The 18,961-nt window shown below is 39.4% G+C and overlaps 1 protein-coding gene across 1 annotated transcript; it reads left to right on the top strand.

The window, feature by feature from the left end:
- The first annotated feature begins 3,573 nt into the window (after positions 1-3,573).
- LOC107796625 (protein LPA3) lies at positions 3,574-8,322 on the top strand. The gene is made up of 9 exons (XM_016619418.2): positions 3,574-3,699; positions 3,851-3,991; positions 5,184-5,231; positions 5,333-5,372; positions 5,504-5,604; positions 7,079-7,271; positions 7,359-7,457; positions 7,773-7,890; positions 8,017-8,322. Exons 1-9 carry the CDS (start codon positions 3,646-3,648, stop codon positions 8,135-8,137), a joined length of 915 nt encoding a protein of 304 aa, XP_016474904.1. The 5' UTR covers positions 3,574-3,645; the 3' UTR covers positions 8,138-8,322.
- Positions 8,323-18,961: the final 10,639 nt, after the last annotated feature.

The raw sequence follows: 18,961 nt of genomic DNA on the forward strand, positions 1-18,961 counted from the left end.
TATAGGCCATTATTGTAACTAGTGTAGATAAAATAGAGAAAATACAAATATAATTGATTAAAAATGAGATAAAATATTATAAAATGTATTTGGGTATAAAATAATAAATTTGTATGATTAAATCACCCTAAAAATAATTTAAAGGGATAATTAATAAATACTTGAACAAATTAAATGTAAGAAAATTAATTTAAAAGCTTTTTAAAAAAATAATAATAAATTATAAAAAATACTTATATGACCCTTGTAAATTAGGTATAGTACAGAAATGATATTTTGAAAGTATATAGAATACTTTATAAAATATGAAGACAAAATTGGGTATCAACAACGGCTCTCATACCCACATCAGAATCTCAGTAACCGAACCAACAATAACCAGCTCTGCCAAAGCTTATAACAACTAGAAACCCGTCGGTTTCTCACAATCCGCGTGTACACCATCAACAGAGAAACATGAGAGGGTGAACCTAGGGGGATGGATCCATATCCACACACAGCATGGACAATTCAACGTGTTATCAGTCCGATGTGGTCACAGTCTCAATATCATAATCAGTTCGGTGTAGTCACAGGCTCAATATCATATTTCGTTCGGCGTGATCATAGGCTCAATATCACGGATCCGCTCGACGTGGTCACGGGCTGTATCACAATTCGCCTGGTGTGGTCATAGACATAACAACATAATCCGCCCGGCATGGTCACAGGCATAACAACATAATCCGTCTGGCGTGATCACAGGAATAACAACACAATCTGCCTGGCATGGTCACAGACATAACAACACAATCTGCCCAGCGTGGTCACAAGCATAATAACACAATTCGCCGGGCGTGGTCACAGGCCTCCAGTCCAAATTATATCACACAGAAGCAAATATACAAGAATACATATATATGATCAATGAATATTAGATATCATGCTCCTGGACTGGTATAAATGACATGCTAAGGTGTGTGCATGTGTAAAGTGTGCTATCATAGCTCAAATCAATAATTTCATCACGAAAATAGCAATTATCAAGTTCAATCAGGAGATTAGCCTTTATGTAACTTCAAACATGGATCAAATAGCTCACAACAGGGTTACAATATATGAGAAACATCACAACTTAAAGCTTAACAATCAATTCTAGGCATATCATAGTCTAAGAACTACCCTGAGCATGGATAAGTACCCCGGTGCTCGCACAAGGGCTCAATCCCCAGACATATGCGCACCCATGGACGTAGCTATCATAAATAACTCAAGCAACTAGTGCATCAACCAAGATTAGGTAAGATACTTACCTAAAGCAAGTCAAATCAAACACCGAGCAAGCCTTACAATTCTCTAGAAATGCCATCCCGGTCAAACTTATGAACCTTCCAAACCACCATATTGTCAACTTTCGTCAATTAGCGCCAAAACCTTCTAGAAATATCCAAATGAAATTCCAGGAATACACTCAAATCCAAAATAACCATACGGACCTAATGGAATCATCAAAACTCCGATCCGAGGTCAAATACACAAAATTCAAACTTGGTCAACTCTTTCAACTTAAAGCTCCCTATTTAAGGATCATTCTTCCAAATCAATTCCGAACAACTCGAAGACCAAAACCGATGATACACGTAAGTCATAATACACCATATAAAGCTATTAATTACCTCAAATCACCAAACCAAATGTAATGCTCAAAGCGACTAATTAGGTCGTTACAACTCAAAACGACTAGTCGGGTCATTACAGACCTAAAGTTCGGGAAGAGGCAATTTTGGAGAGGAATTTTATCCCAATCTTAAGGGTAAGTAATTCTTACTTGGTTTTGATCATACATATTGATTATCCATGAATTTTAATACTTAAAATATGAAATTGAAGTGTGAAAAATAGGATTTTTATCTACAACTTAAGAGAGTGTATTTTGTAATTTTGAATAGCAATTTGGACTCAAATTCGGAAACTAATCACATATTTGGACTCTTAGAATTATGGGTCAACAAGATCTACCCTTAGACTCAGATTTTCGCTATGTAGGCTCGGGTTGACTTTTTGTTGACTTTTGAGATTTGATTAAAGATCAAAACTTTATTGTTTGAGTTTAGTTTTTATAACTTTATTTGACCTCGTTAAGTAATGTTTGGTTAGATTTGGGGAATTTGGAGGTTCAGGATAGAGGAAAGGGCTCAATGGACGGTTGAGGCTTGTTTCGGATAAGATATGTCTCTTGGCTAACCTTATTAAGAGGGAATCTTCTTCAAATTAGACTTATGTACTACATGGTACGTAATTTGGGAGCGGCGTATATGTAAGGTGACGAGCGTATATATTTACACTAAGGCTATACCATGTTTGGAGTAGTTTTAGATTTCCTTATGTTTTGATTGGTTGTGCATTTTTCTTTACTTATGCATTATTTGATTGTATGACTATGTGAGCACAATTATCATGCTAGAGATCTTGTTTTAGCTTATGACAACTATAATTTTCTCCATTATAGTGGCTCGATGGTGTTTAGATTAGAAAATGTTATTTTGTGACTTCAAAATCAAGAATTAAGAAGGAGAATAGAAAGAAGCTTAGCCAACTTCCACGTAAGGGAGAGAATAAGGGGAAAAATCAGAAATAGTCTGATTTACAATTGGTAATTGAAAAATAGTCATGGTATCAAAAGTAATCAAATTTTAGACACTTTATCACGTAAAGATAAAATCTGAACAAAACACCCTTAAAATCCGAAAATATTTCAGCATAATATGCTAGAGTTTGAATATTTTACATATGAGATTCCAATATAATTTGCTGGAGTTTTATAATATATTGGAGTTTAATATGCTGGAAGTTTATATGCAGGAGCTCCATAATCCAATATATTATACTAGAAATTTTCGTGTTTTAGCTAGGGTATTTTTGTCCAGATTTTATTTTCACATAAAATAGTGGATATTTTTCAATGACTTTGCAAATGCTGGCTATTATTTAATTACCAATCTCAAAACTGGCTAGCACATGCTATTTCACAAAGAATAAAGAGAAATTGATAAGGAAAGAAAGGATAATATTGATAGAATGTTTTGACATTTGGGCAAAATCGGGTAGTTATTTTGTATTGAGATAATATTGATACTTATTTGTATTATATTGATACTACCAGGCCAAAACCGACCGCGGCCAACTCAGTCGGTCGGTCGACCGACTTCGGTTGTTTTTTTTTTTTTTGCGCAAAAATGCGGGAAACTATTTTAGAATACCGTGAAATTTATTTTTTTAGAAATCGACCGAAATCTATCGGTTTTTCATATTAAATAAATTAAAATTAATGTTCAAAAAACTGTCTGAAATCGGGCTGAGGAAGAAATGTGTCTAACTTAGATATGGTATATTTAAGCTTATGTGATATTATTATTAGATTTTTTAATTAAATGTAATGGCATGTCATATTTTTTATTGAATATTTTATAAGTTTTGAACTAAAATGACTTTTAAGTTATAAAAGTAAAGTTGAGTGACTTTTAAGTGATAGAAAAATAAATAAGTGAGTTTTATAAAATAAATGATAAGTTGGATGAGTTTTGGCGAAATTAACCGCGGTTTATAAAGGAGAGAGTGCAGTTTAATAACTCTTCTGAGCCTCTCTCCTTGTGGTTGGAATTCAAAATGTGGTTATCCACTTTCCCAACCGTTTCAGTGCCTTCCCCTCTAACTGCGTGGGTATGAGAAATTCTCTTCCGCAGCTCTTTTGGTTGCCAATAAAGTGCTGATTTACGCCATTGAATTCTAGGGGTTTTAAAATAAATCACATTTTCACTTGCTTCACAAATTTTATTGCTGTTTTCGATTGGTTTTGTTGAATATGGTGTAGGATTTCAACTGGAGAAGGTGTCAAGTGAAGAGAAATGTGAGAAATCTTGAATTTGCTATCAGTTGTTCGGGCGGGGATAAAGCTGCTTCAATTGGGTTTGATGTGCTGTTCCCTAGGGACTATACTCAATTACTTCAACAAGTACGCTTCATTCTTGAAATCTTAGAAGTATATGCTCTTTGACGTGTGAAGGATGGTTAATTTAAAAGCTAATACTAGAAAATAGAAGGCATACACACATATAGGAGTTTTTGAAGCCCTTATTTCGTAGTCTTTGAAGTTTGTGGTCAAATAACTGAAGGATCATTTAGCACACAGAAAATATAGGAGGATGAATTATGGAAAAGAATAAGTAGAAATAGATAACATAGGGTGACAAGAATAAGGTGGATAGTATAATGTGACTCATAGGTAAAGTTACTACGAATTATTTTAATTCTATAGTAAATCTTAAGTAGATCATATACCGATATCATTTATACTTGTTGCTAGTTTTTCTCTTGATAAAAGTATAAATATCCCCCTTGGTTTCTGTTATATCACTTTGATCACCTTCAGAAGTGGGAATTCAATCCTGACTTGAAAAAAAATAAAAATAAGAGGCGTTTGTAGTGAGCTTAGAAGATTGTGACTAATTGGTATCACTCGCCTAACAATGATCTGGTCTCGGTGAACTAACTATTATGATTTACTTGTGCCCATGTAACCTCATTACTTGCACATCGTGTCTGAATAGTGATTATTATCTAGTAGACTATGTATCTGTTAAGCTTTTTCACCTCTCAAGTTTTTCAAGATTTATATTTGTAAATATGCAGCTGAAACTTTTTATGGGGCTCTTATCAACTGCCAAATCTGTCCCCTTTTACGGCTTAAAATCAGAATGTAGATGATAAGGAAAGCGTAGTTAAACACTCATTGTAGATGATAAGTGAAGACATAATTAAAAACTCACTAGAAAACATAAGCACACTCCAACGTTGATTTATTGATTATGAAAACACTTACTAAACATATGTATTATAATTGAATATTAATTTTATATTATGCTCCAAATCATGGGTAGGGTAATTCTTCTCATGGTTCTTCAGCTGCCTCAAGGCATAAGTTATTACTTTGTCAGTTCATGTCCATTACATGATACTTTTTTGTTCTTCCATATGTACGTTACCACCCTGATTTTTTTTTTACTATTTTAACTTTTCCATTTCATGCATCCATTTTATGGATAGTGCGTATCTTGTTGCTCATTGCGTACTCAGTTTATTCACTTCAGTTCCTTAAGTCTGTTCTGCTGTTGTTCAATCATAAATCCAAATTTCATGATTAACAGGCTAAAGAAGCAACTGAATTGGCATTGAAGGACAACAGACAGCTGATGGTCAGTCAATTTTCCCTGTATGTCCTCAAGTGACAACACTTTAAAGAAAATATGGTATCCATACTTCCTGGACTTAAAGAGAAACAACTTTCTTGAACCAGGAAATTGAATTTCCAACTGCTGGATTGGGTTCTGTACCAGGTTATTCCTAATTGGACTCCTTTTTTGGTACTTTCTCTTGGTTTGGGCATGTGAAGATCGGTATAATCTACACTTCTCGCTGATTTCCCATACGTGTCTGGTGAATTTACTCTTGTGTTTATCATTGGCAGGTGATGGTGAGGGTGGAACAGAAATGACTGGAAGTATACAACTAATACGTGAGTTCTGTGATCTCTTGGTTGTACCAGAAAAAGCCACAAGGACCAGAATTGTAAGTCTCTAGCTTTGATGAATTTTATAGTTTCGCACCTTTATCAATCTTTATCTTTTCTAAATTATAATTGTGAGTCTCGAAAAATCTGTCTTGCTGGTTATTGCTCTTTGCATTTGGTTTATTACACTTAAAGACAAATGTCAATGTCCTATCATGATAGAATTCTACTATTTGAACACTATGTTTTCTTGGGGGAACCAATCACATGGCAATGGCTATATTTGGAGAATAAAGAATAAAAATCTTAACCGTAAGATAATTACTCAGAAAATTAGTGAGGGAAAGCTGTTGCTTAATCATGAACTGTTGGGTGTACTGCATAAGAGTGTGAGCTTAATTCTCCGCTTTATACAAAATAAACTAAAGTTTGGCTATTTGCAGAATGCATCTCTCTTGTCTTCATGCATGAGTTTGGAGGTTGTTCATTATTGCTATCTCATTTCTTTCTATAGCAGCATCAATCTACCTTAATCTAACATAAATTATGCCTATCCATGTGACCTTAATTTCTTGTTTCACATGTAAGCTGTCATTACGACTAGGACAAGAAGCTGAAGATCTTTCTTATTAACGTTACACAAATGGTGCTTCTGGATTCTTTTTCCTCTTAGTGTATTTCCCCATAAGAGTTTCATCTTCTTACACTTCAAAACAAGTGGTAATGCTCACAGTTTCCTCTTTTTTGTCCTCTTCTTTTGGTTCTTTGCTGTTGTATTCTCTTTGTTTTAGTGGAGTGGATGCTCAATCTACGCAACTCTCTCCATTATGTATTGAGTGGGCTTGCTGGTAGAAACACTAATGTACTACTAAGAAACCAAATTAGATTGTGTTCAATGTTACCTTTCTTTTCCTCAGCTGATGCTACTAGGTTGTTCGTGGTCTTCAACTAGTGTAATTTCAACAGGATTACTACAACTCTGCATATAACCAATGACATGGATGCCAACCTTAGTGGTCTCGCTGAGGGACCTTAACTATGTAGTTGCTGCCTTTCTTCAAGAGTGGCTATATAGTTCTTGCCCTGGTTCTGTTTGTTGAAGTTTGCACTGTACATATTTGAAAACCTGACGCTCCTTTCTAAAGCTTTTCAATCAGTAGTTGCTCACCGCTTTGCCTTTTTTTTTTCTTTTCCCTTTTCCTAATTTACTTCCATGCCTGCTATGAATCTATCCTTGATGGTATGTCATCTGCTTCTCCGAAATTGGCTGCAAACTTGTAGTTTTTTCATATTTATAGTTCGTAATCATTTGTAAATCCCAAGTCAGCTAGACTTTAATTCTGGAGTTAGTTTTTGTTTTGTTTTGTTCTTTTGTTAATTTCTCCTCGTTCCTATATTTGTTACCTCATTATGGTAGCAATTTTGTATTTTTGCGGCAATACTTCCCTGTTAATGTTTGTGATCACCTCTTTTCCCATTAAGCTCTTTTACTCTACCAGGTGCAATTTGTCAAACTTGCATTAAACCTTTCAGTTTTTCCCGGAGGCTAATGAGGTGAAATTTGCAAGACAATCAATTTTCGGAGGAGCATCTTTTAAGTTGGATTATTTGACAAAGCCTTCTTTTTTCGAGGATTTCGGTTTCACCGAAAAGGTCAAGATGGCTGACCGCGTCAAGCCAGAAGATGAACTCTTTATAGTTGCCTATCCATATTTTAATGTCAATGGTAACATCAACTCTTGCACCTTTGTGTATATCAAGTGATCGATTTAATAGAAATTTTATGATGACAGCATTTATTTCTGCAATACAGAGATGCTTGTCGTGGAAGAGCTATACAAAGCAGCAGTGTCGAACACTTCCAGGAAACTGATTATATTCAATGGAGAGCTTGATCGAATAAGATCTGGTTGTATCCTTCTTACCACAAATTTTGATAGTTCTATCTGATTTCATTTTCTTTTCCTGGTACTTGCTTTGCTTAAGATATCTCTTGTTTGAATTGAACAACTATTATTAGAAACTCAGTCATACTTATACTCTTGAATTTGTAATATGCTTTCTTAACTCCGATGAAAGAATAAAAGTAACTTGTTGAACCGGAAATAGGATGGACATCTTATTAAGTATTTTGTCGGTTTTTTGAGTATTACATAGAAGAAAAGAGATGTTAACAATTGTTCCAAATTAAGTTACTGTATTTCATGCTATCTTTGACAAGAATAAGATTATCCGTCATTCTTCTATCCAAAGCTGGCTGCACTTTCCAAGACTCTTTTCCCTAAGATGGAGACAGTATATTATATTCACAACTTTAAAGGACGAAATGGAGGAGTCCTGTTTAGGTAATATCTTTACCAATTAATGCTGAACTTAATGTTTCCACTATTTGTTAGATTGCTTTGTTGTCACATGCGTTTTGCTGCTTTTCTTTGAAATGAAACTTACTTTCTCCGTCTCTTGAAAAACAGGTGCTACCCTGGTCCTTGGAAAGTTTTGCGAAGAGCAGGAAATGCATACATCTGCCTGCATCAACAAGAATCAATGCCATCCTTGAAACAAGTTGCTTTGGACATCCTTCCATCAGCATGATTCTTTTTTGTTTTTAAATTACATGGTGAGAATGTTCACTCTACCTTCTTCTCCTGTAATTTGTGGGAATTTCTTTTTCTTCATATCGATGTTCTTAATTTTAAAGATTAAAGATTGCGATGATGTACTAGTAATTAATTGCTAAATCCATGCACTACCCAAATCTTTTTATTGGGTGCGTTCGTTATATTATGTTGCTAATAATCGGTTCGGGGGTTTGATATCAAACAGATAATAATGTTTCATTAGTTGTGTTTCCTTCAATGCCTTATTAATTATACCGTGCAAAGTGTTATACTTTCTTTCTATATGTTCAGGATCTTGATTCTGCATATTACTTTTCGTACGAATATTTTATTACACCAACATCATTAATAGACGTTGGTCAAAAACCCATAATTACTTGATCTCGTTTTGCATCATTTCTTCTTCGTGTCTCGATGACTATCTAGTGTTGCTTTTTTTGTTTAAAGGGTAGGTTATGAATGAGAAATGGAAGAGGTACCTTTTGAATTGTAACTCTTCATCTCACCTTTTCATTCTCTATAAATTCAGAGGCTTAGCCTCATTTTTCAGACATGAAAAATTTGAAATGATCTCCCATCTTTTCTACATTGTTGCATTATTTTCTAAATAAACATAAGTGTCAAGTGTGATTTGCTTCGTTTGTTGAGTTTGCTGAAGTTCTGTGATTTGAAGTGCCGCTATCACAGAATAGTTATTCCGTTCTATCCTTGGTTGGAATTAATCCGTATACATTGGGCAACAGTGAGGGGATTAAATTCCTTAAGGACACACAAGAAACTCGTGAGCTCGGAATTATTTTCGCATTTTCTGTTCTAAGTTCTATTTTTCTTATTTTCTATTTTCAGACACAGATTACTAACCATCTTAAGGAATTTAAAAGAATTATCGTTGACAATTGAAGGGAAATCTGATTGTTTGCTATGGCGAAACAATGAATCGAATTGATTAAGGGGTCGAAGGCGGATTATGTTCTGCTAAAAGAAAAACGTATCTTTCATTCCATGCGGGAAGTAATTATTTTGTTTAGAAACATAGCTTTACAGTCTAAAGCTTTCTCAATATAGTGCTTGGTGACGCACTCATGGAATCGACAAAACTAATTTGATTACCAAGATTATGATGCTTTTCATATGTCTGGACATAGAAGACAAAGCAAAAGCGTTCTTTGTGAATAATGGACTTCATCATATAATTAATTGGCATGGTGTGAAACTGATATTTGGCTATAATTACATATTTTTAGTGCATTACTTATCTTATATTTTGAGATTTTAATGTTAAACGATACTATATTTGAGCTTATTTGAGTCTATTTTATGTGTAGGTACGTTGAACACAAAATTAAAAGTAAAGTAGAGATTTTATGTGTATTCTATACATTACAAGAATGAAGCAATGATTATTTGATTAGTGGATATGTAAGGATTAGAGGGACAAATAAGAAAGAAGACAAAAAAGAAAGAACAATGCAAAGAATTGAAAACTAAGAAAAAGAAGACAAAAACGTGAAAGGAAAAGATGAGCAACAGAATGAAGACTGAAGCAACTCAAAAGCAAACAGGCATCAGGCGTAGCGAGCAATCTTGCTATTCATAGCTCGCGTTTGAGCGTGCGACGCGAGGGTTACCGCGAGACCAAGCGCGCCACAGCTTGCGAGGCACAGGCTGCAGCGAGGTGGAGCGCGCTATAGAGGTCGCGAGGCGAGGCCTGTAGCAAGGGTGTTCCGGATTTTTAAAGCTTATTTTGTATCCTATTTGGTTTTGGACTTGGTTATTTTGTTTAGGTCTTTTCCCCACACATATAAATAGTCATTAAATACCATTTTTTAGAAGAGTTTTGCGAACGGAGGCAAGAACATCAGGCTTGGAGGAGGCTTCTAACTAGTTTTTCTTCTCTTCTTTACTTTTAATCTCATAATTTATTAGTTCTAGAGTTTTGGGTGCTGCATGAACGTTGTAGTTTGAAGCTTGAATTGTTCTTATTAATTTATCATATTGGTTTATTTATTCAATCTTGCGCTTAATTATTTGATTGCTTGATCATCAATTGAATACTATCTACAAATCTAGGATTGAACTCGGGAGAGGGAATTCTAGATTGCATATAAGATTGAGTAGAGCAAGATCTTAACTCTGAAGGGGGAGCGGATTTGCGGTTAGGATAGGAATATATCTAATCGCCTTGCTTGGTTACTATACAGGAATTATTAATGTGTTCTTGTTAATTCTAATTCCATAGGAATATATGCGTTAGATTAGCTTGAATAGGCGAGTAGTACTTCGTAAGAAGGCTACGAGCAATATTAACTCTGTCAACCAATAAACCCGATAAATTAATTAGACGATTTAAGTGAAAACTCAACGGGATTGTTAGCTAACCCATAGCTCTAGAATATTCGCTCACATTGAATTCGTCTTTAAGCTTGTCGTTATTTTCTTTAATCTCTTAATTTGTTACTCTAGATTAAATTTTAGTTAAATATTCATACTTTACGATTCGCTTGAATAGATTATTGTTTGGTTTAATTTAGTTGATAGTTAATCACAAGTCCATGTGGGTACGATATCTGGACTTACAATCCTATATTACTTGTTGACCACGTATACTTGCGTGTGCGTTTGGGAGCAGCAAGTTTTTGGCGCCGACGGGGACTTGGAAATTAACTGGTCGACTAGATTAGATTTTTACGTGTTGTCTATTCATATTTTTATTTTTATTTTTATCTTAGTTTAATATTTTATTATCTTTGTTTACATGGCATCTTGGAACGAGAATTTATCGAATATTGGTTATTCTTATTATTGCGATCCTTGTCCATATTGTGGAGGACCACACTTGTGGCAAAATTGTGCATCTCAATCTGATGTGTGGAGTTTTTGTAATGTGTGTGGTTTGTCAAGGTGGCCATTGGGATGGTTGTCCTAATTCTTGTTATCCTCAGAGCTCTTATTATAATGTTTCTAATAATGTTTATGAGTTTGATAGGAGCAATAAAGTGGAGGATATGGAACGTGATGCTCGTATTGTGGACATAATGAAGCAAGTAGCCGAACAATAAGATGAAAATCAAAAAGCTATTATAGACATGAAAAGGCAAGTAATCGAGCAACAAGTTCTTGACGCCTTAGCGATCAAAAGACTCCAGGCCAGAATGGACGAATTAATGGCCAATTTCCAAGAAGAACCTCCACTCGACGAAGTGTGCGAGTTCCCACAAGAAGATTACTTTGAAAAAGAAGATATTGTGAGCCAATATTGGCTAGAAGAACAAGCTCAACTGGTAAAATTTCATGAGGTTCTACGTAATAGTTTTTCAAATATGACAAAACAATTGATAGAAGGAAGAACTGAGCTCAGGTAAGAGATAGACCAATTTGGCTCAGATATCCATGACATGCAGGCTCAATTGAATAAAAAGGTTGAGGCGATTGATGCCCTACAATCAATTCTTGTAGATACTGGCCAAGTTATGGAGCAAAAAGAGGAATCCCAACTATTCGACCAAAATATTATTAATGATGTCAAGGTTGACGAAGAGTGCAAAATAGAGGATGTCAAAAATAATGCAATTTTAGAGTTGGAGCGTATTGGACCTCATTCTAACCATTTTCAACATTGTTCTTGCTTGGTGACACGAGAATTGATCCATTCGAGCATATGGAGGAGTCAATAGATGGGGAACTATAACGACCCGGCCGGTCATTTCGAGAGTTACAGTCCCGTTTTTCCCATTTCTTCTTCCTTTTGTACTTTTTAGCTATATTATGATATATCGGGTTAGTTGGTTCGGGCCCGGAGTAGTTTCGGAGTGATTGAGACACTTAGTCTCTAAAGTAGAAGCTTAAGTTGGAAAAGTCAACCGGACGTTGACTTATGTAACGACCTCTGATTTGAATTTTTATGGTCCCATTTGCTCCATTAGGAGATTTTGGACTTGGGAGCGCGTTCGGAATGCGATTTGGAGGTCCGTGGTAGAATTAGGCTTGAATTGGCGAAAGTTAAAATTTTGGCGATTTTGACCGGCAGTGGAAATTTTGATATCGGGGTCGGATTGAATTTCCGAAAGTTGAAGTAGGTTCGTGGTGTCATCTCTGACATGTGTGCGAAATATGAGGTCATTCGGACATGGTTTGGTAGGTTTTGGCATCGTTGGTAAAATTCGGAAAGTTAGAAGTTCTTAGGCTTGAATCCGGGGGTAATTTGGTGTTTTGATGTTATTTTGAGTGATTCGAAGGTTCGACTAAGTTCGTATGATGTTATGGGACGTGTTGGTATGTTTGGTTGAGGTCCCGAGGGTCTCGGGTGAGTTTCGGGTGGTTAACGGACCAATTATGGCCTTTGAGAGATAGCTGATCTGTTGGTTTTTGCTGTTGCTGGTTTCCTCTTACGCATTCGCGAGGTAGGTCTCGCATTCGTGAAGAGTATCAAGAGATTGAGGAAGAATTGTTTTTCATGTTCGCGAAGGTTTAGGAGTAGAGTGCATCGCGGACGCGAGATGAGTAACGCATTCACGAAGAAGAGAAGAGGCAGCTGGGGACCCCATTCATTTGGTTTATGCGTTCGCGAGGGTGAGGTCGCGTTCGCGAAGAGAAGGTTCAGTAAAGGTTCGCGTTCGCGAGTGGTAGATCGTGTTTTTGTAGAAGGGATTTCTGGGCAGAGGCAGTTGTGCTTCGCGAACGCGAGGGTACTTCCGCGTTCGCGAAGAAGGAAATCTGGGCAGCAGTGTTAAATATCAAAATCGGGGGTTTGAATCCATTTTTCATATTTTGAGCTAGAGACCACGGATTTAGGCGATTTTTGAAAGGATTTTCAAGGATTTGATTGGGGTAAGTATTTCTCACTTGAGTTTGGTTAAATTCCATGATTATATCTTGATTTTTATCATCCAAATTGTGATTTAGGGTGAAAAATTGGGGGAAAAGTGGAAGAGTTCCTGAGATGGAATTTTGAGGTTTTGAAGGGGATTTTGTTATCGGATTTGATTAAATTTGGTATGGTTAGACTCGTGAGTGAATGGGCTTTCGGGTTTTGTGACTTTTGTCGGATTCCAAGATGTGGGCTCGGGGGGCGGGTTTGAGCCAATTTCGGGTTTTGAGTCTAATTTAGTAGTTTTCTTGTGGAATTGATTCATTTAGCATATATTAATGGCATTGTACTGCTTATGGCTAGATTCGGGACGCTCGGAGGCCGATTTGAGAGGCAAGGGCATTGCGGAGTAGAGATTTTCTCGAATTGAGGTAAGTAACAGTTGTAAATCTAGTTCTGAGGGTATGAAACCCCAGATTTGTGTTCATGTGACTATTTGGAGGTGACGCACATGCTAGGTGGCGGGCGTGTGGGCGTGCACCGTTGGGGAATTGTGTCTTGGTCCATCCAGTAGCAACTGTAAAGTTGAACAACATGTTGTAGCTATATGCTCCTTATGTGTTTTAGAAAGATTTGTTGTAAATCATGCCAGATACTATGTCTAGGCCTTATGCCAGTATTGTTTGGACCCTTAGAGGTCGTTTTCTTGCTGTCCTCTCACTGCTTTAGTTGATATCCCGTACTCAGTCATGTTCATGCATTCTTACATCATAGCTCAGTCTCTGTTATTCTATTTGTTGCATCATGTTAATGTTGTTTGGGCTGATTTATTTGATTTCTGAGAGCCCGAGAGACTGGAGAGGTTTATGACTAAGTGAGGTCGAGGGCTTGTTTGTGAGGTATTGTACCTCAACACGTGAGTAGTCCGTGCGGATTCTGATATGATATTATAGCACGTGAGTTGTCCGTGCAGCATGTGAGATGTCCGTGCAGATTATAGCGCTTGGGCTGTAGGAGCCCCTCCAGAGTCTGAACACCCCAGTGAGCGCAGGTACCTACTGAGTGTGAGTGCCGAGTGCTGAGCGATCGTGAGGCATGAGTGATGGTGAGGCATGAATGATTGTGAGGTTGGAGTGATTGGGAGGACTGAGTAATGTTAGCCCGAGGGGCTGTATATAATTTCATCATCCAAGCTCATAGTTGCTTTGAGTCCTTATTTGAGAACTGTTGAAAGATATTTCTAATTGATTTACTTGAACTTGATTTAAACAAGCTGATTTGACTTAAACTCTGGTTACAAAACATGCCGCACTTTACTAAATTTTTGTGATATGAACAGTACTTGCATTTAGCTCGTCACTACTTCTCAGCCTTTATTCATTTCTGTTACTTACTGAGTTGGTGTACTAACATTACTCCCTGCACCTTGTGTGCAGATCTAGGCATTTTTGGTCACGGTAGCGGCTGCTGATATTCCTGTAGCTGATCATTGGAGTTAGCAAGGTAGCTGCCCGGCGATCGTAGCCATGTTTTCTCCTTCTTTATCTCCCCCTTAGTTGTATTTTGGATTTTTCCCAGACTATATTAGTCTTATTGTTGCCGGACCAGTTTTTAGTAGTTGCTCATGACTCAGTGACACCCCGATGATTGGGGCTTTTCATTCTGTATTTATATTTTTGAGTTCAACCCTTGTTTCTTTTATGAAATTCTGCTATACAAGACGCCTTTTGGCATATCTATTAATAAATTGTTGTAGTATTGTGGGAGTCGGCTGGCCTAGTACCATCGATAGGCACCATCATGACAGGTTTGAGTTTATGATCGTGATAAGTTGGTATCAGAGCCTAGGTTACATAGGTCTCATGAGTCATGAGCGAGTTTAGTAGAGTCTTGCGGAACGGTACGGAGACGTCTGTACTTATCTTTGAGAGGCTGCAGAACCTTTAGGAAAAATTCCACATTCTTGAATTCTTGTCATGCGAATCTGTTGATTCTGTTAACTCAACATCTATTGTCTCATTTTCTCATAGATGGTGAGGACTTGTACTACCGGATAGGATGGACAGCCACCAGTACCACCAGCTAGGGCCGCGAGAGGCTGAGGTCGCGGTAGAGGCCGCGGTAGGGGAAGAGGTGTAGCCCGCACAACAGCTGGGGCAGTACCTGCAGACCCACCAGTTTCCCCATATCAGGATCAGATTCTAGTTGTTGATGCACCAGCTCAGGCACCACCTGTGCCTATTGTGATTCCAGGCCTTCAGGAGGCCCTAGCTCAGATTCTAACAGCGTGTACCAGCCTTGCTCAGGCGGTCTCTATCTCGACGGCCGCAGCCACTTCTTAGGCCGGGGGAGGCACTCAGACTCCCGCCGCTCGCACACCCGAGCAGGTTGTTCAGTGACTCCAGACACCGGGGGCACCACCAGCCCAGCGGATTGTAGCTGCTAAGGACTATGTGGTTCCTGCTATGCCTGAGGATGATCAGCGTAGGTTGGAGAGGTTTGGGAGACTCCAGCCTCCACCTTTCAGTGGCACAGAGAGAGAAAGGATGCTCAGGACTTCTTGGACAGGTGTCAGAGGATACTCTGTACAGCTGGTATTCTGGAGACTTGTGGGGTCTCATTCACTACTTTTCAGTTTTCTGGGGCTGCACTCAGATGGTGGGAGACTTACGAGAGGTGTATGCCTGTTGGCGCAGCACCCCTTACTTGGCAGCAATTCTCCGTGGTCGTTTTGGAGAAGTTTGTGCCTCGGTCCCGTAGAGAGGAGCTGCACGGACAGTTTGAGCAGCTTCGCCAGGGTGATATGTCTGTGATGTAGTATGAGATGCGATTTTCGGAGTTGGCCCATCATGCTATCTAGTTGGTTCCAACAGACAGGGAGAGGATCATGAGGTTTAGAGATGGTCTCACATTTTAGTTGCGGTTACTTATGACCAGAGAGAGGGTGTCTGGTGCTACTTTTGATGAGGTTGTCGACATTGCTCGGCAGATTGAGATGGTTCGCGGTCATGAGAGGATTGAGATGGAGGCCAAGAGGCCTCGAGGACAGGGAGGATTTAGTGGTGCTCCTTATGGGGGTCAGTTCCAGCACGGCAGAGGCCGTCCATTAAGGCATGCTCAACCATCCCGCCCAGTTCACCCTGGTGCATCATCGGACCATGGTTCTCACAATTCTTATCAGGTCCACTCATCGCTCAGTGCCCTTCTAGCCCAGAATTCGTCACGTACTCCATCAGTTCAGGGCTCCTCTATGCCAGGTTCTTCTACCAGTTATCCCGGAGCTCGGGGCTCCCTTCAGTCCCCGCCACCAACACCAGGGAGTTATTTTGAGTGTGGGGAGATTGGACATATGTGGAGGCAGTGTCCTCGTTGTCATGGAGGTCTATCTCAGCAGAGGAGTCAGCCTTCGACTTCAGCACCAGTTACTTCACCACTCGCCCAGTCAGCTCGGGGTAGAGGTCAGTCAGCTATGGGTCGCTCTAGAGGGGGAGGCAGATCAGGGGGTGGCCAGGCCCGTTTCTATGCCCTCCCTGCCAGACCAGATGCTATTGCTTCAGATGCTGTGATTACAGGTATTGTCTCAGTTTGTCACAGAGATGCCTCTGTATTATTTGACCCTGGTTCCACTTATTCATACGTTTCCTCGTTTTTCACTCATTTTCTGGATATGCCTCGTAAGTCTCTAGTCTCATCTGTTCATGTATCTACTCCGGTAGGCGATACTATTGTTGTGGACCGCGTGTATCGATCATGTGTGGTGTCTATTGAGGGTCTGGAGACCCAAAAGGACCTTTTGCTACTCAGTATGGTTGACTTTGATGTGATATTGGGTATGGACTGGTTATCTCCATGTCATGCTGTTCTAGTTTGTCACGTAAAGACCGTGACGTTGGCGATACCGGGATTTCAGAGGGTTGAGTGGAGCGGTTCTATAGATTATATACCTAGTAGGGTGATTTCATATTTGAAGGCTCAGCGTATGGTTGAGAAGGGTTGTCTATATTATTTGGCGTTTGTGAGGGATGTTAGTGCAGAGACTCCTACCATTGATTCTATTCTGTGGTACGTGATTTTTCGGATGTGTTTCCTGCAGACCTGTCGGGCATGCCGCCTGACAAGGATATTGACTTCAGTATTGATTTGGTGCCAGGCACTCAGCCCATTTCTATTCCACCGTATCGTATGGCACCGGCGGAGTCGAAGGAACGGCTTCAGGAACTCCTTGATCAGGGGTTTATTCGGCCTAGTGTATCACCTTGGGGTGCACCAGTTCTATTTGTAAAGAAGAAGGATGGTTCCATGAGGATATGCATTGATTACAGGCAGTTTAACAAGGTCACAGTCAAGAACAAGTATCTTTTGCCTCATATTGATGATTTATTTGACCAGCTTCAGGGAGCGAGGTTGTTCTCCAAGATTGATTTTAGGTCCGGGTATCACCAACTAAAGATTCGGGATTTGGATATTCTTAAGACAACTTTAAGGACCCGATATGGCCATTATGAGTTCTTAGTGATGTCTTTTGGTCTGACCAATGCCCCAACAGCGTTCATGCGTTTGATGAACAATGTATTCCAGCCCTATTTGGACTCATTCATTATTGTATTCATTGATGACATCCTTATGTACTCTCATAGCCAGGAGGAGCATGCTCAGCATCTGAGGATTGTATTACAGAGATTGAGGGAGGAGAAGCTTTATGCGAAGTTCTCCAAGTGTGAGTTTTGGCTCGGTTCAGTAGCATTCTTGGGGCATATGGTGTCCAGTGAGGGTATTCAGGTGGATCCAAAGAAGATAGAGGCAGTGCAGAGTTGGCCTAGACAGTCCTCAGCCACGGAGATTAGGAGCTTCCTTGGTTTGGCGGGCTATTACCATCGCTTTATGGAGGGATTTTCATCTATTGCATCACCCTTGATCAAATTGACCCAAAAGGGTGCTCCATTCAGGTGGTCGGATGAGTGTGAGGAGAGCTTTCAGAAGCTCAAGACTGCTTTGACCACAGCTCCAGTGTTGGTTCTGCCATCAGCTTCAGGTTCTTACACCGTGTATTGTGATGCCTCAAGGATAGGCATTGGTTGTGTTTTGATGCAAGAGGGTAGGGTGATCGCCTATGCCTCGCGCCAGTTAAGACCCATGAGAAGAACTATCCTGTCCACGATCTTGAGTTAGCAGCCATTGTTCATGCCTTGAAGATTTGGCGCCATTATTTGCATGGGGTTCATTGTGAGATCTATACTGATCACCGGAGTTTGCAGCATCTGTTTAAGCAGAAGGATCTTAATTTGCGTCAGCGGAGATGGTTAGAGCTTCTCAAGGACTATGATATCACTACTTTGTACCATCCGGGGAAGGCCAATATGGTAGCCGATGCCTTGAGTCTCCGGGCGAAGAGTTTGGGGAGTTTAGTGTATCTCCCAGCAGCAGAGAGACCCTTGGCATTAGATGTTTAGTCCCTAGCAGGCAAGCTTGTCAGATTGGATATTTCGGAGCCGAGTCGGGTATTGGCTTGTGTGGTCTCCGGGTCTTCTCTTTATGACTGTGTCAGGGAGCATCAGTATGATGACCCCCACCTGCTCGTTCTTCAGGACAGGGTTTAGTGAGGTGATGCCAGAGATGTGACTATTGGTAATGATGGCGTGTTGAGGATGCAGGGCCGGATATGTGTGCCCAATGTGGATGGGCTTCGGGAGTTGATTCTTGAGGAGGCCCACAGCTCGCGGTACTCCATCCATTCGGGTGCCGCGAAGATGTACCAGGATTTGAGAGAGCAATATTGGTGGAGGCAGATGAAGAAGGATATAGTTGGTTTTGCGGCTCGGTGTCTCAACTGTCAGCAGGTTAAGTATGAACATCAGAGACCGGGTGACTTGCTTCAGAGGTTAGAGATCCCATAGTGGAAGTGGGAGTGGATCACCGTGGACTTCGTAGTTGGGCTCCCACGGACTTTGAGGATGTTCGATGCTATTTGGGTTATTATGGATTGGCTGACCA

This window comes from Nicotiana tabacum, chromosome 23 (assembly GCF_000715075.1).
Source record: "Nicotiana tabacum cultivar K326 chromosome 23, ASM71507v2, whole genome shotgun sequence".
Lineage (NCBI taxonomy): Eukaryota > Viridiplantae > Streptophyta > Magnoliopsida > Solanales > Solanaceae > Nicotiana > Nicotiana tabacum.